Source organism: Filicampus tigris, chromosome 15, assembly GCF_054856515.1.
Source record: "Filicampus tigris isolate MCC_2025a chromosome 15, RoL_Ftig_1.0, whole genome shotgun sequence".
NCBI classification, from domain to species: Eukaryota; Metazoa; Chordata; class Actinopteri; order Syngnathiformes; family Syngnathidae; genus Filicampus; species Filicampus tigris.
In genome coordinates, this window is record NC_141231.1 from 9,286,606 (window position 1) to 9,304,422 (window position 17,817).

A 17,817-nucleotide genomic window follows, 5' to 3' on the forward strand; every position below is an offset into this window, starting at 1 on the left:
AACTTTACCATGGTAAAATCTGCTAGATTAATGCTAACACACAATGCAAAACGTCATAGACGGGCTAATGAAACTAGCAACAATGTTGCAGTAGCTCAAAACCACAAAAAAAAAGGATACTTGAACACAAACGGTGCAGCAATACATGTAGACAGACAACACAATATTCACAGACATATTGCATATTCTTTATCCTTTACTCCGGCTTATTGAGCCGATCTTCTTCATAATTTATGGTGGACTCCCGCTATTTGCAAGGGATAGGGACTGGGATGGCTCGCAAAGAGTGAAAATCCGCATAAAATTGGTGCCCATTGAAATGCAGCGGAAAAATGACACAGATAATTCTTCCATCCATCCATTATCTGTACCGCTTCTCCTCACAAGGGTCGCGGGGCGTGCTGGAGCCTATCCCAGCTGTCTTTGGGCAGTAGGCGGGGGACACCCTGAACTGGTTGCCAGCCAATCGCAGGGCACACAGAGACAAACATCCGCAACAGATAATTCTTAAAAAGAAAAAAAAAGCTGAATAACCTCCAATATGTGATTTAATCATCATGATGCACAGTGTTTAAAACTTCACATTTTATCATGTTATTATGGTGTAGTTCTGTAACAATATTGTAAATGGATATTTTTATTAACTGTTACCAAAATCTATGCTTTAGTGGGGGACTAGAACGAATTGAAGACATTTCCCTTTATTTCACTGGGGAAAGATGATTTGACATGTGTTTTGAGTTACAAGCATGGTCATGAAAAAATGAAACTCATAAGTCAAGACGTCGCTGTATAAAATGATCAACTGAAAATAAAAAAAATGACGTATCCTTACGCTTGGCAAAGTAGTTCACTGATCCCTTGTCATTTGGAAAAAACTCCACAGAAATGATTCCCGATTTTCCTCAAAAACTTTCTTCAGGCTTCTGGTTTGACGAATTGACATTCTCTGAATTAATTTGCATGCGCATAGAGATTGTCTAAAATGTTTTGCGGATGCTCACAGGTTGTTTTGTTTTTTTTTGTTTTTTTAGCCTGGGGGTAAAATGTGTGGAATGTTTTTGTAAACTTAGGTCGTAAATGTGACTAATTTGTATCATTGCTGTAAGTGGATGCTGAAGGAGACTGAAACTGGATTTCACAACATCAGTGACGATCTGTGCTACAGTAGGAATGTGTAGAATGGACATTCCTATGTGCTGATATGATCTGAGCTCCCTACATCAAACACACGCACGCACGCACGCACGCGCACACAAGCCTTTTCACAATCACGATTGCACAGACGCAAATGTGCACGTTTTTCTCGCACTGTAAATGTTCACAATGCATGTGACTGTTTTACAAATTGGATATATTTTAATCTCCTTTACAAACACACTCAAATCGAAATGTAAATAAGAGATTTAAAGGTAGATAAACATTCCATATCGTCGTCCCCATCCTTTTTACAATTTGAGTAACTGACTGATCTAGTTTTCTTGTCTCTCAAGAATTGAATGCCTTTTAAAGTTAAAAAAATATATATGACAATTCTATGGCCAGCATAGCGGGCCCGTGGTTCGCACAGGTGCTTCACAGACGATAGTTTCCAAGCCTACTGCCTGTGCTCCATTTCCCCCCTAATAATGGCAACTATCTACCACTAGAGATCGCTGTTACACATTAATGCAGACCATCTCACGTTACATTTAACGCCAAGCAGTAAACGGGGCAAATTGATTACCTTGCAACCGAGACAACAAAATAAAATATTCTGCTTATTCATGATACATATTTCCATCATTTTAAAAGTCACTTTTTGAAAGGTTGAGCCTCAGGGTCATCACTCAGTGGCTATTGTGTGTAGCAACCAAGCAAGCCAATACCTGAGCAACCAGCCAACAACAGTGCAGGTGACCCGGTGGTGCCTCTCAGATCACCAATATGGAGACAGAATTGAGCACAGGTCTGTTAGCGCGCGATCCGCGTTACATACCAGGGTGAGTACTTTGCTTCAAGCATTATCATGTCATTTTCTGGGCAAGAATGACAGTTATGGAACAAATGGTGGATTCTACTGAGGCTTTTTTTTTTTTATGTTGGGCTGTGTGTTTTTAGCTACTCAGGTTATCGACCACAGCTAAAGTTCAAAATAGGCAAATCGTATGGCCAGCTGATGGCCGAGCTGCGGAACCCGGTCCTGCTCTCGGGTGCTGATGGGACCCTCAGAAGCATCCCTGAAAGACACGCCGGCAGGATCATGCCCGGTTACACCGGTAGATACCACGCACATGCAGACAATTGGCACTCTACAATAATGTTTAATGTTGAACTAACTTGTTCAGATTTGTACACATCCTCTTAATTAATCTAATTGTGGTCTATGTTATTTGTTCTGTTGGAAATATAAATAATGTATTCTATTCCGAAGTGAAACTGTTACCATCATCACTCCATAAATGAGTCAATTTTTTGCAATTTTACAAAAATATTTAAATAGAAGTTAATATGTAATCCAACGTGAAAACAATACAACAGTCCTAAATTTAACGACGAAGGTTTGTCACGTCACCGACGAACAAATTTAAGAAAAACAGTGAAACACTTTAAAGCAACATAATAGTTAAAGAGGAAGTCAACCCAAACATATTTTTTCAAGAATATGTTCTATGAAAGCCCACTAGTTGAAACAAAGCATTCTGATAAATATTGCATTTGTGGAATAAGAGTTAATCCACACATTTTTAGCCATCTCTGCGGGCGGCCATTTTGTCACTTCTGTTGACTGAAAATGACATCACAACTACCTAGGGTTCAGGTAATGACCAATCACGGCTCAGCGTTAAAAAAACGATGTGCTGTGATTGGTCGTTTCCTGAGCCCTGGGTAGTTTTGATGTCATTTTCAGTCGACAGAAATGACAAAATGGCCGCCCCCTGAGATGGCTAAAAATGGGTGGATTTTGCTGCTTAACTCATATTGCACAAACGCAATATTAATCAGAATGCCGGGTTTCAACTAGTGGGCCTGCTGGGAACATATTCTTGAAAAAAATGTTTGTGTTGATTTCCGCTTTAGGGTGGACGGTGAGTCTGGATTTGTGCTGCTTTCATTAAAATGTTAATCCGCTTGTTACTGATTATTCGCGATTTTTAAAGGGCACACATTGTTTTACTAATCCTTATAACTGTGAAAAGAAGCTCTGACTTTGAGCCATCCTGACAACTGTGAAGCGCTTGGGGTCAGAGGCCATCTCAAACCAGAACTGGAGCCTTTGTCAAAGTTGCCCCTTTGAGGCTGACCGGCGTTTGATTTGCTACACCGACAGCTTTTCTGTTAAAGTGAAATGTTTATGATCATTTCCAAGTAAAAAAGGTTGTATTATAAACACAAAACCAATTTGGTCTACAACAAGCGAGTATAACAGGCTTTTACAGCTCCTTGCTGAACTTCTGCGACCTGAGATGTGGAATTCTGATTGTTTGGAGATTTCATTGTGTTTTGAGTACCAAACAACTGGAGTGGAGTGATTTAATGCACTCCTGACATATTAATGGAAAGAAGCGGAAGTCAACCTAAACATTTTTTTTCCAAGAATATGTTCTATGCAGGACCACTAGTTGAAACAAGGCATTCTGATTAATATTACATTTCTGGAATCTGAAAATCCACCCGTTTTTAGCCATCTTAGAGGGCGGCCATTTTGTCGCTTGTGTCGACTGAAAATGACATCACAACCGCTCAGGGCTCAGATAACGACCAATCACAACTGGCTTGTTTTCTGAAGCTGGCCCATGATTGGTCGTTATCCGCATAGAACATATTCTTGATAAAAAAAAGTTTGGGTTGACTTCCTATTTAAGCCTTACAAACCCTACACTCTCGTGTTTCTTGCCTGTAGGTTTCATCCCCAACAGGCAGAACTACATTGCCTGCAGCTACGCGGAAACATGTCAGAGAGCATTTTCTGACTTTTACCAGGAGACGTATGCAAATATTCAACGGGCGTCGACGGATCCATCATTTTCTGTCAGCTATTCGCAACAGCAGTCAGAGGCTTTAGCCTCACTTTCTCTCTGTTCTGTGACTGCGACTACATTACACAGTTACACCTAATAATAGAATGCGATTCAAAACGAGAGTTTTGACAAGTCTTTGTAAAAAGCAGTACATTTTCACAACACTGAAAAAAAAAACGTAATACACATTCAATCAATATCACTATGAAAAAAATGTGTCTCAAGTTTGACCTTTCCCGCATTTCACAAAGAGGAAATAAGAGTTTACGCAACTGTTGTCCCTTGTGTTGAACCTCAATTTAAAGCTATAAGTAAAAACAACTTAGCAAATTGTGTTGGAGCAAACAACTTTTTTGCTTGTTGTTCGATCTGACGTTATTGCCATAAATGCCAGTAATTTATTTTTAACATTTTTTCCAACTTAAATATTTTCTTTAGCCCCCCCATATATATATATATATATATATATATATATATATATATATATATATATATATATATATATATATATATATGTATATGTATATGTATATGTATATATATATATGTATATATATATATATATATATATATATATATATATATATATATATATATATATATATATATATATATATATATATATATATATACAGTGTACCACTGAGATTACAATCTTTGTAAAGGCAGATTTTTGTTTATACAGCTCTTGTATTGGATTACATAAGAGTGTACGTTCAGGTGTACCTAATGAAGTGTCCATAGAGACTGTATTTAGCATGGGACATGCTTGAATCAGTTCCCGCATCCTGAATTATGAATGGAGGAGCTCAGTTTCAGGTCAGTCTAATGTCATCCATCTTACCAAAAGGGAAGGCCACATAAGTAGCAACATTCACAGAAGAATTGTTTCTATTGCGTAATTCCCAATTGCTAGTATTTCAAAATTGGTGGGGTTTTTTTTAACAGAATAATATTTTGGTAAGGCCTGTTGTTGATTTTTAGGTCCAAAGACCAACAGCGGCTCTAACCACAGTTTCGGACCAAGTGGTGTCTTACAAGCCCTTAAAGAGCTTCACTCCCATTGCAAAACCATATTTGTTGGATGACGGCCACCCCAACAAGTACTACATGTCAGGTACAACACAAGGCTGATGTCTAATCTTTGAATGAACTAAGGTAAAAATGCACAATGTTAAACTTTGTTTTTGTTTTTTTCTGTTTTTGGGTGACATTTTTGAAGGCTTTACAGGACATGTGCCAAAATCCCGCTTCCTCATTGGGAAAGGCTACCCTGTTGCCACCAACGAGGCCCTTGTCCACTTCGGGAGGCAGCAGGGCGGCGGTGACCGTGCGCTACCATCAATATGTGCGATGTACCCATCATGCCACAGGGGTGTGGTGCCATCATTCACAGGACATATCCCAGGTGTGTTGTGCAATACATCTCAGATTAAGGTAAGGCAGTGAGGTCCAAAGCCAAGCCTCAGTTTATTAACTAGCGTAAACCATCTCACAGGATACAAATTCATGTATGGGCACACCTTTGGCAGTCTTTCCAAGAAAGCTTTGGAGAAAAGTGCCAACAAGAGACACCATCAACAGATTTGAAGAAGGAGAAGATAAATGTACATATGCTAGGGTTTTATTGACATGATTGTCTTTGGACATTAAAGGTTGCATTCCAACATTGTAATCATTTCTCACACGTCACATTATTCCATTGCGGGCTATTGCGCAAGTCCCCATTTGCATATTTACACTAGTCGTTTTGATAGCAGTCAATCAAATCAACACAGTCTACAATATGGCTTACTACTGTTTATACCAGAGGATTTCACACACACACACACCAATCTCCATCGGAGCATTTCCAAACCTTAAATTGTCTTTAGAGTTCATCGAGTAAAACATAAACACAGTACCAGATTAGGTGATCTTGTTTTACTATAGTACCAACTCTATGTATGCAATATCATGCAAATATGGAGGGAAGACATGCAAGGAATTTTCTTCAAACAGTTAAACACATGACTTCAACCAAGGTATTTGTAAAAGTGAGTTATTTTGATATGTTTTGTGTTGTGAAGGGGACAAAAACCCCAACTAGTTTACAATGCTACTTCTAACAATGTTCCGAATTAAAAAAGGTAGAAAATGTTAGGTTGAAGAATATGCAGCAGCAAATAGAGTTAAATAAATAAACAAGATATAAATACAACGTATGATTTACAAACTAATCTGAAAAATGATGTGGTATCCGGAGCTGGCATTTCCATCCCAGGGACGGAACGGGACGGACGGCCATTTTGTGGAAATGAAAGAAATGAAATGGGATTATTCAACTGTTGCGGCAAGGAACTAAAACATAAGATTCAATACTAATAACAGAAAATTAAAGTAGCAAAGTAAAAATAAAAAATGCTTGGGCGCTTAGGTATGCATTAGCGCGTTCTTTTTCTTTGGGTCTATATTGAGTTTGGATGACAACACCAAAAAGAACACCAGCATAAATAGGAGATTGGCTGACTGACCTGTGACATGACAAGGAACCAAACTGTTGACAGAAAAGCAACACTGAAACATTGTTAAAGCGCTTTGGTTGGCATTAGTGTCATCACTTCCATTGATGCGTAGTTCTGGCTATTTCTGACTGGTCAGTAGTTTGTTTAAAAGCCGTAAGATTGGATATTTTTCATAGAGAAAATGACATCTTAATCATTCCTGACCGGGTTGTATTTTTCTGCTAGCTTGACAGCGTCTGAGAAAAACTTGAATTTATGTGATGAGTTATGAGTCAGTTCATCAGTTAGTTTCGACTTTTCAAAAGACATAGATCATAAGTTGAACGACAAAATGTTTCATATCTGTCTCAGTTTAGATTTAAGTACCTCCAATGCTTGATGAGTGAGGCTGCCAAAGCTGTTAATCTTGTTATTCGTGTTCCCTGTGATTAGTGCAGCAGAACGGCTGAGCGCTGTGTTCTTAGCTGTAGCATGCACTGGAAGACTTTTTGTGAAAAAGTCTTTCAGCAGTCTGTCAGTCCGCCTCAAGGCTTCAATGACCTGATGGATTGAGTCAAGAGTCCAAGGTGTGACCTGTCCAGATGCAGCCACTGTGACGGACGATAGCGCCTGGTAAAAAAATCGACAATTGGAAAAACACTTAGATCAGGAAGGAATGCAGATTAAAGAAATACAGTAGGAACTTCATGTGTGAAAAACCCAAATCATCCACAATTTGGAAAGCAGTTCCTTCAGATCGTCACTAGGTCACAATATCGCTCTGCAACTACATTTCTTTATCATCTTCATTATGTCTGTCAGATGACTATAAGGGTTGGTCATACGTCATCTAGGTACTTCCAAGTTACTATTTGAAGGTCTTAAACGAGGCCTTACCCTTTGATTTGACTCTGCGAAGTCGTCTGCGGCCTGGTGGAAGCATTGGCAGCTCCGAAAAGTTTGGCCCAGCGCAGTCCACCCTGGGAGGGTCCCTCAGCATGAACACTGGCTGCGGTTTCATTGTTTTCCTCTATTTTCCTGCTGTCCATACTTAGCGCATGTCCAGCATCAAGGCAATTCTGGCTGCAGCCAATCCCCTTCACCACATATTCGCCCAAGTTCCTCCATTCTGGAACGGAAGCTAAATCCACCTCACTGGCGTTGATATGGATCACTTCGCATTTCGTCCCTTTAAAAGCTGGATCCTGAGGACTAACTCGTAGGTGGCCATTGGTCTGGTGGCCTGAGATGCCTGCGAAGAGCGGAGTAGGGGAAAAACACTCGCCCATTGGGCACGGTTGACGCAACAGCCTGGGCTCCAGCAGCAAGTCGAGCTCAAAGGGCAAGACGGAAAGAGGCTGCAGGAGAAGCAGAAGCTCCTGAAACAAAGGCCGACATCGACCCAGCGACATGGACAGGAAGCCCCAACCGTGGTAGTGTGAAGTCACCACATCTGCGCAAACAAGGAGACATGTTTGACCGTATTTGACTTTTTGACACCCAAGTACAGTGAAAACCGAGACAAACGCAAGTCCTTCCACGATGTCAGTCAACCTCTGATTACCATTCTCAAATGTCTTGCAAATCTATGTATGGCATGAGCAATAAAATGGTGAAAGTGGATATGGACGACTACTGTCCTGACCTCTTTGACTGTGGAGGTGACTAAGCCAGAATTCCAAAGATCTCAAGCTGAAAAGAGATTGAGAGACCTTTTGTAAGTGGCATCTCAAGCATTATAATGACAAAAAAACAAAAAAAACATACAAACTCACTTTAGCAAGCCCATGATAAAGGCCTTCAGCCTCATGCTGTGGCTGTCGAGCTGTGGACACTTGATGATTTTACATACCAGGCTGTAGAGAACCTTGGTGGATGGACCTGTTGCACCAAGGTCAAGAAAAGTTAGTAAGAATTAAAAAAATAAATAAATAAAACATTCTTACTAAGTCACACTTTTAAATTACCAGGTTTGGTAGAGACTTCCACTACGGTCCAAGAGGAGTTACGACGCTGACCGATGACAATGTCTAATTTGTGATCTCTGAGGCCGTCTTCCAGAATATTCTGGATCGCTGGACACAGGTGATCCAGGACCAGACTGGCCATCATGGCACTCAGATAGCTGTTACCAAGACGCACCTGTGGTGCAAGCCATTAAAAAAAAAAAAATGAATAAATACATACATATGGGTATTTTTTCAACGGCAAACTACTTGAGAGTGAATATGCTAGTTACAGCCAGGTAGTGCACTCCATCTGGCCTCAATTGATTCAAGACGTCAGTAATCAAAAATCAAGTTCATACAATTGACCGAAGTGTAATCAATTAATCAGCTATAAGTTGCAGTCCTTATGTAAGCCTTTCCTTTGGCATTATTTTGCTGTGCATTTTAGAATTTAGTAGGATATTTACAAAAAGATAGAAGGAAGGATTTTTGAAAAGTTCAACAAAATATAGCATTAACATGCCAAAATGTGATGTCTGGTATTTACAGTGGTGGTGGTGTTATGACAGAACGTAGCACTTTTAAAAATGTTAAGGGCCTGAATGGTAATAATTTGTTTGTATTATGTCCAACTAAATTCCATGGAAAGCTCCCTTTATGAGTGTGTTTGAACGGAAACAACAACTGTACCTTTTCTTCTGGATCTCTGCTGTTGCCAAAATGAGCTATGATTAGGTCCACTGCCCTGCTCACAGACCTCAGCAAACCTGCACAAAGAGGAACAAGTGGTAAACACCATTACAAATACAAAAGTTCAAAAATTGTATTTTTACAATGTTTGAATTTTCAAATGTTTTGGCCAGAAATCAAAACTGGTAAAAGCGGAAGGACTGGTTCAACATCTTTACTTGAAGTGGAAGTCAACCCAAACATATATTTTTTAAAGAATATGTTCAATACAGGCCCACTAGTTGAAACACAGCATTCTGATTAATGTTGTGTATGTGGAATATGCGTTAAGCAGCAAAATCCAAAATCCGACCATTTTGTCACTTCTGTTGACTGAAAATGACATCACAACTGCTCAAGGATCAGGTAACGACCAATCACAGCTCAGCTTCAGAAAACAAGTCAGCCGTGATTGGTCGTTATCTGAGCTCTGAGATGTCATTTTCAGTTGACGGTGTCAAGTGACAAAATGGCCGCCCCCTGAGATGGCTAAAAAGGGGTGGATTTTGCTGCTTAACTCACATTTCATATTAATCATATTGCCTTGTTTCAACTAGAGGGCCTGCATAGAACATATTCATCAAAAAAAATATGTTTGGGTTGACTCATCTTTAAGAGAAAGAGAGAGAGGGAAAAAAAGTAAAGATTTGTACCTCAAAACAAAAAAATATTGATAACTTTACACAACTGCGGAGGGGACCCAAAATAGTTTTCCTGTTATTTAGATATAGAGAATTTTTGAATGACAGAAGATTGTAGTTTTAGTCTTGTTTTTTATTTCATTTCATTTTGTTGTATTACCATTTATACAACTAAAACGTACCCATCTTAGTTTGACAAAGTAAAATTTAGAAAGACAGATAATCTAGACAGATATCTGTTTTCAAATGTAAAGAGTAAAAGTATTTATCCTTCATTCCTTCCCAGCACTGCAGTGGTAACCATGCACATTGTTGTCACTCATGCATATGGGTGATTTATAACAGTTTTAGTTGCATTTTAGTGACACTAATACTGTTTGTAGCTACTGTAGGTTAGTGCACTGGCAGATTTTTTTAATGTATTTGAATGAAACGTAAGCCGCAGTGATGAGTTAACGGTTACAGTTCTCTCCTCACTAACTGGGTCATCATGGAGAAGTGAGAATGGCTTTTCTCTCTCCATGTCATGCCGGCTAGTCCCTGCAGTCATGGTGAATTCTTTATGCACGCCTGCAAGGCCGCGTCGTACCAACGGCAAAGCGCGGACGCTGCAAATCCCTGCCGATCTGCTTGCCTCAAATTTCAATCATTACGGAATTGCATCTGGCTCTAAAAGAAAAACGGTGATGCAGATCATAAATCATTAGTGCTGTTTGTACTGCATCATCGCTGTGCTCTCACATAGGCCAGTGAACAGATGGCTCAGCCAATCCCATGCAGGGAGAGTTAAAAATAGGTCATGTGTGAGAGGAAGCCCCTTAAGGGCATCGAAGGAGCCGCTGGAGCAAAGTGCTTTTTCCCTGCTCCTCTTCACAAAGAGCTCCTCACAGGACAGATGTCAGCCCCCCGCCATCGCCCCCCCCCCCCTCCCCAAAAAAAAGTCTGATCGCTCATTTAATTTTGACTCCATGTTACACACTCTGATATAGTGTCGCTCTCACCTCTCCTCTGGAGATGACTGATGGACAAAGACTCATAAGATGCGTCAGGTGAGAGGTCCATTGGCAGCCTGCCATTCGGGAGCAGAGGTTCGCCACGTTGACCCTCAGCGACGCCTTCAAGGCTTTGCTGATGTTGTCGAGCAGAAGCAGCGAATGAGAGCAGAGAACCCAAAGAGGAAAGAGGGGCCATGGAGGAGAGTGCAGCTGTTAAACTAAAGCCTCGAGGTTGAGGGGTCGGCGGGAGAGGGTTTGCTTGATAGGGGTTGTTGCCATCTGAGAATATGGACTCAAAGAAGCTCTGGTTGTGGGACTGAAGAGGAATTTGATGGTTCTCCTTTGGGGTTGTTAGGCTGATAAGATCCTGGTAGGTTGGAATCCGAACAAATTTGGGCTGGCCTGGGCCTGAAAACAATTCTGAAGCAGTTTGTGGGCTTGGTCTGTCCTGGTAGAGCTTTGAGTTGGTCTGAGTTGTATCTGAACTTGTTTTGGATGTTCTTGCACTATGGTGGGCCTGAAACCACATAGTCTGACGGTTGACGCCATCTGGGCTCGGCGTGCAAGTGGAGCAAGTGTCAGAGCTGGAACAAGCTTCCATGAAGATAGAGCAATGGTTGCTTACTGATGACATCTTTGGGTTACGCTTAAAGCCTGTTTGGGAGATCCCAGACGTCTTTCTGTTTTTTTGTTTCATGTATTGTTCAACAAGACAACCCAGCTGCTGGGCCTTGGTGTGACCTTTGTCAATGGGACCAAGCACTATGGGCTGGATTGGGAGAGAGGTTGGCCTCTGTGGTCTATTGGAGCACATCAATCTTGTCCCTGAATGAAAGCAACAACAATTTATCACATTACCACCACCGTTTTTTTCTGATATCCAAAACTCAAGCACGATCCTTACCTTTCTCAAAGTGGCAATCTTCCTGGTTTAAGGTCATATGTTCTTGGGCAGTTGTCTTGCTTGTGGCCTGACATTTGCAGCTACGGCTGAAGCAAAGAAAACACGGCATGTGGCATTGGTTCTGGATGTCTTCTTTCACCCTGGAGGGAGATTTCTCCTTAGAATTGCCGGCAAGCAGAAAATCCGGGGCCAGAAAATCTTCCCTCTCTTGATCCTGAGACAGAACAGATAGAACAGCTTTGGTTCTGGCGTCATGGTCATTCATATTAAACATGTTCTGATGCATTTTTCTGTGTCAAATCTCAATCATATCAGGCTGTAATTTGTTATGATTGGGTAAAACCATTTACCATCCAACCAGGATCAGGGAAACAGTCCTGGATCTGGATGAAAATGTTCTTTCTAGGTATTGAGATTTTTTGATTTGTAGTCTTAGCTGTGAATACTGCTGAGCTACAAGAGACTATTTGTTAGACACAATCATAGAGATAGTCAGACATTTTGTTTCAACCTTACTTCCGTTCCTATATGGTCTTGTCCACTTGTGGTAGGACTGCCAAAGTGGATCTCGGGGCCACTGATGCTGTCATCCTCAAGGCGGTTGGTGAAGTTGGACCAGGTTGCGCTGGGCGACTGCGACGAAAGATCACAAGTCACCAGCTTGTAGTATGTCTGATTAGTCCCAGTGGCCAATGCAGCTTGGCTTTGGAGACTGGTAGCCAGGTCAGACACCTCCAGAGAAGAGAGTCCCGGAGGAGGTAGATGCTCCAAGGGGTAAACCGTGCGGTTTGAGTCAAGATCTTGGGGTGACCAGCAAGATGCAGCTTTCAAAAGCTCTTCCTCCTGGGGACTGTGCAAGCTTTGGTCATCGCGCTCACTCGGAAGAGGTTGGAGGTTGAGGAATACTGATCCCTCAGATGATGGAGATGGACGAGCTGCCGGGCTGCTGAAGTCATGAGGCGCGGCAGGGTTGTTGCTGTGGTTGTACATGGTGCAGAAGTTCACCAGGACCCCATCGGAGCTGCCGTAGGAGGAGTCACTGGCGTAGTCGGCTTGACTATCGGGGAACATCTCTGAGGAAGACCTGCGTTGGTTGTGGATACAGCCGATGTGATCGGGCATTCCGTCAGTTGCCACGACACCAGATCTGCTGGCCTGCAGTAAGTCTTCGTGGCCCCAGTCCATGTTCCCGTGGGCCACTTCATCGTCAGTGCTTTTGTGCCAGTCGGAAGTCCCGTGCAACACAAAGGATGAATCCTCGTGGTATTTGTGAAGGTTGTCCCCATCGCTATCCTCGTCGTCCTCATCCAGGTCTGGATTGGGAAGGAATGAGTTGTGCGAGCGCTGACTTCCTCTTGCTCGAACCTCTTCCTTTTTTGTTTCTTCCGCCGATGAGGCGGAGATGCAGTCGCTGGTGCCGTCCTCTTCCTCCTCCTCGACTCGGTCCTCATTGAGGCTACCAAAACTGTTGGAAAATTGCTTATGGCAAATAGCGATGGGATGCTCCTGGCTGATCCTGTCTTGCTCTGGGAGGGACGCCGCCCGGGGTAGACCTGAGGAGCCCGACCTCCTGGCTGAGCCGCACAGGGCCTGAACGGGAAGTTGCCAGGCGGGAAGCGGAAGCAACGGGAAGCGGCACGCGATCAGGGTGTCCCCCGAGAGACTGGATGCGCCAATCATACTGGTGCACTCAGATGAATCATAACCACTGTCCTCATGCTGTGGAAGAAATCCTACAAATGTACGACACAGACTGTTAGCAAAGAGTAAACTGCATTTGGTGTACAGTTTCATATAGCGTAGAGCAGGGGTCTTCAATCCTGTTCCTCGAGGTCCTGCCCGTTTTCCATCGCTCCCTGCTGCAACGCATCTGATTCAAATGATCAGATACTCTGCAAGGTCTGCAAAAGCTGGATAATGATCCTGATCATTTGAATCAGGTGTGTTCCAGCAGAGAGATATGGAAAACGGGCACAACAGCAGACCTTGGAGAACAGGATTGAAGACCCATGGTATAGAGGTTATAATACTTACATAACTTCATTAATTTTATCTATATATCTTTGAGTTTTATGTGAACTTGTTTGTTTTTGATGTTCTTCTGTTATTGCTGAGATTGGATTCGACTGGATATGAATTAAACGTTACATTAATAAAATGCAACAATTCCAGTAATTACATTTAGTTAATCGAACACATTTTAATAGTTTACAATTAATCATTACATAGTGTAAGAAGTATGAAAGTTGCTTGTGTTTGTGTTGGCATTTTCCTTCGGCCTTTTCCTTCTGCACACTTGACTTATGATGATTCAGATAAACAATGACATGCACTTTGCTGCTAAACAATTTTCAGTGTGCAACATGAGAAGCGGTCCGGGAAGTAGAAACTTTGAAATCATACACACACTCACATCCCAACAAAGTAGGAAGACACTATAGAAATAATTAAAATGCTAAAGGTAGAATGAACAAACTCCCTTTCGTTCTTAGATTGATCCTAACGTAGTGTCTCTGTCTTCCACTTTTCTCAGCCCGTGTAAGTAGGTCAGCGGCACTGCAGACAATAACTGCCGGTACTGCTATGAGGAAAAGCGTGTTCACTGCAAACTCGCACGCATTCATTCAAACACCCAGTTTACATGTTAAAATAACATCTAATGTTGTGAATTTAAAGCTGGCAGAGACTCATTGCCCCACAAGCAGATTTGTTCTATATGGAAAAAGACCATATATGAATTCCTCACTATTATATAATCCCACGAGGGAAAATTACATTCGTCATTCATTTTCTATTCTATTGTTTTTGTTTTTTTAGACATTATACATGGCTTTTATAGCTACTTAAAAATAATAATAATAATAGTAACACTTTTCCTAAATGGGATGGTCAAAAATGGATGGGAATATCTATTAATATTAAATAAAAGAAAATTACAGTTTAGAATTTATTTCAACATTTTAATAATTCACAACTGAAATAAAATCACCAAGCAGACACTACAAGGTAGATGAACAGAGTATACAGGATAAATGAATTTTTCCATGTGACTTGGTGCGAGGCAGAATTTAAGTTTTTATAAGAGAAAAAAAAACATTAAATACATATTTAAAAAAAAAAAAAAAAAAAGACATTGACCCGTCAGGACAAAATTATTTTTTTGCAAACTTAGCTGTATTTTTGGAAATTTTGGAAACTTTTTTTATTTTCACATTAATGCGATGTCTGTAACGCGGAAACAACATTCATGTAAAAATTAGAAAAACGGAAAAAAAAAATGGAGATAAGTGTTTTTCACAGGACAACGATGATATATGGTTTGGGAATGTGGGTGTACTGTATTTTATTATGTTTATTAGATTTTTTTTTAATACTTCACAACTGAAATGAAAAACTGCCAAACAGACACAGGAGTGTAACCAACTGGAAATATTAGTTACCTAACATGTTTCTAGGGCCACTTGCTGCTAAGAATAATTAATGAGCCAATGAGGCAATTACCATATGCCAGCCACACCCACAACACTGTTTAAAACACTAACTCAGAAATGGCACACACACACGAAGGAAATTAGCTAAAAAACAACACTATAAGAATTATGAGACACATTTACATAAACTGTGCATTCATTTAGCAATTGAACCGCCACTGTGTATCAAATATGCAAATTGGGAAAAAAAATGTTGATAAACTTCAAGGGTCTTGTCGGCGTATCACTAATGTAAATGTGTAAAGTCTAGAGATAAATGTCTTTTTCACAACATGACTTATTGAAGCAAATAAAAAAATAACATCTCTACCATGACAACAAAGAGTAACCAATCTAATACCATTCTGTCAAGAACTGTTTGATCACATATTCCGGATTTCGAAATTGGGTTAATCTGATGGGTTGGTGGCAGAATTTACAACAACAAAGATAATCTGTTGACTGTTTCTCAGCACTGAGAAGGAAACATGGTGTTGCCACATCAGACTACAGAAAAAAATGGGGCTTTCAGTATATTAACTAACTACATACATATACATGAAAAAATACATTAATAAATAAATCCATCCATTATCTGAACTGCTTATCTATATCTATGTATATGATATCGTCGCTATCCTGTGCAAAACACTTTTATTTATTATTTTCAATATTTATACTTTTACGTGAATGGGGTTTCTTGCGTTACAGACATCCCATTAACATTAAAATAAAAAAATACAAAATTGGACATGTGTTTTTCACAAATTATATATATATATATATATATATATATATATATATATATATATACACACATACATACATACATACATACATACATACATACATATATACACATCCACGCACACACTATATCTATATGAGGTGCAACGACAATAATCAACAACTAATCCACATATCAAATTAAGAATCGATAATTACTGATAATCTATTTAATCATTTAGTTACCTTCTTGCGATAACAGACTGATTATCTTTGTGAGGAATCAAAATAAAACATTTGCTTTTAGTTTGGGAAAACAGCTATAGAGGTTGTTGTCCTTTTATATTACGGACCAAACCAGGAAGTGAATCATAATTTACAGTAGATCTCTGCCTGGGACCTCATATGTCACAATTAGGTCAGTCCACACGTGTGGGTGTTATTTTAAAATTATTGACCAATATAATGTGTTGAGAATGCATTGTCAAAGAGAGCAAGCCAATGTCAATCAATGATTGGAGCAACATGGTGTTTTTTTTTTTTTGTTTTTTTTGGGGGGGGGGTGCTTAAAAGTGATGATTTTGAAGGTTTATAAACAAACGGATTGCACCTGGCCATTAGTACACCGACAGGAAGTGATTCCACATCAGCTTCCACTCTTCTGGGGAAGACTAACGTTTGAGTTCATCTGTGGGAATTTCTGTACATTTGTGACGTCGCTGATGTTGCACCCATGAAAATTTCTCGTTCTAGCTCATCCCGCGGGATACGTTATTCCACAATGTCACCCAGCACAACCTTTGATTGATTAACAGCCCTGTAAATACTGCTGAACAATAGTGTATCTAAAAAATAAATGGAGAACGATAATGGAGAAATGTAAATTGCCAATTTGGTGCCACACAGATTAAGAACACACGCACACAAACAAGGGACTTGAGGAAGTACAATATAATACTTACAAAGAGCTGTCAGTCAAGAGTCATCGCCATCCTTTTCTATTACTCTCACTTTCTTGTGGAAGCGCTTTTAAAAAACAGCTTCCGTCCTGAATTACTTACAAATGAAAATAACGTGTTTTTTTTGGACGTATGCGTATTCCAGATGGAAGGTTATTCTGTATTCAAGTAAGATGTAGGTTTAGTAATCGAATGTGAAACGGTACCGAGGCGAGGTCCGGACAAATCCCCCCCATGCCGAAGCTCCGGCACCACCGCCAGCCAGCTTGGGCTGACTATGACGTCAAAAGCTCGTCAACAAATAAGGAAAGAGGAATTGCAGTATCCAAGACACAGTTGAGGGAAAAAACTGAAAATAGGCCTACAGTTCATAGCACGTTAATATATAAGGAAAGCGTAATTGCAGTATCCAAGACATAGTTGGGGGGGAAATCCCTGAAAATGGGCCAACAGTTCATAACCCAATTTTATAATAGATAACACATCACACTATAAAATTATATTATATTTGATATTCTCAGAAATATTAAATATTTTATTTTTCTTCTCTTTCACATGGTCACGTGTTTATGTACCTTCCAAACCAATTATAAAAAGATGGCCAGGCATGCCCTCTAGTGGCAAGAATCAATTTTTTTTATGGTTTGTCCTATGGACACACCATTAGGTACACCTGCGTGTACCCGTGTAATATATCATGGGGCATTTGTACATACGCTAAAACTACAAACGCAATCATAAGCACATTTAAATTAAAATGTCTATTAAAATGTTTATAACAGTGTCACTCTAAATGGATATTATTATTTAAGATCACATTCATACAGGTGTACCTATTGTTTGGCCAGTAAGCCCCCCCACCCCAACATTTATTGCACGGTAATTCATATAAAACGTTTCTGTAGTTAAAATAAAAACGTTTCAGTGCTGGACTGTTTGTTTTTTTTTTTTTTTTCATGC

At 40.2% G+C, this 17,817-nt stretch overlaps 2 protein-coding genes across 2 annotated transcripts; one reads left to right on the top strand and one right to left on the bottom strand.

The window, feature by feature from the left end:
• Window positions 1–1,855: 1,855 nt before the first annotated feature.
• Window positions 1,856–5,591, top strand: cimip2b (ciliary microtubule inner protein 2B). Its single transcript, XM_086054271.1, has 6 exons — window positions 1,856–1,982; window positions 2,101–2,258; window positions 3,884–4,038; window positions 4,986–5,118; window positions 5,224–5,409; window positions 5,500–5,591. The coding sequence occupies exons 1-6, from the start codon at window positions 1,927–1,929 to the stop codon at window positions 5,589–5,591; spliced, it is 780 nt and encodes a 259-aa protein (XP_085910397.1). The 5' UTR covers window positions 1,856–1,926.
• On the bottom strand, window positions 5,453–17,732 carry LOC147135380 (uncharacterized). Its single transcript, XM_086052728.1, has 10 exons — window positions 16,861–17,732; window positions 12,219–13,435; window positions 11,703–11,916; window positions 10,805–11,623; window positions 9,124–9,200; window positions 8,452–8,626; window positions 8,260–8,365; window positions 8,130–8,176; window positions 7,382–7,937; window positions 5,453–7,114 (listed from the first exon to the last, which is right to left on the bottom strand). The coding sequence occupies exons 2-10, from the start codon at window positions 13,380–13,382 to the stop codon at window positions 7,030–7,032; spliced, it is 3,243 nt and encodes a 1,080-aa protein (XP_085908854.1). The 5' UTR covers window positions 13,383–13,435; window positions 16,861–17,732; the 3' UTR covers window positions 5,453–7,029.
• Window positions 17,733–17,817: the final 85 nt, after the last annotated feature.

Bases quoted from the DNA above. Each gene is read 5' to 3' on its own strand.
- cimip2b (XM_086054271.1), top strand. From the start codon at position 1,927: ATGGAGACAGAATTGAGCACAGGTCTGTTAGCGCGCGATCCGCGTTAC. The intron at 2,259-3,883 runs GTAGATACCACG...TCTTGCCTGTAG, and splicing joins GATCATGCCCGGTTACACCG to GTTTCATCCCCAACAGGCAG. The intron at 5,410-5,499 runs GTGTGTTGTGCA...ACCATCTCACAG, and splicing joins ATTCACAGGACATATCCCAG to GATACAAATTCATGTATGGG.
- LOC147135380 (XM_086052728.1), bottom strand. From the start codon at position 13,382: ATGATTGGCGCATCCAGTCTCTCGGGGGACACCCTGATCGCGTGCCGC. The intron at 8,177-8,259 runs GTGAGTTTGTAT...ATCTCTTTTCAG, and splicing joins TTTATCATGGGCTTGCTAAA to CTTGAGATCTTTGGAATTCT. The intron at 7,115-7,381 runs GTAAGGCCTCGT...TTTTTTTACCAG, and splicing joins TCGCAGAGTCAAATCAAAGG to GCGCTATCGTCCGTCACAGT.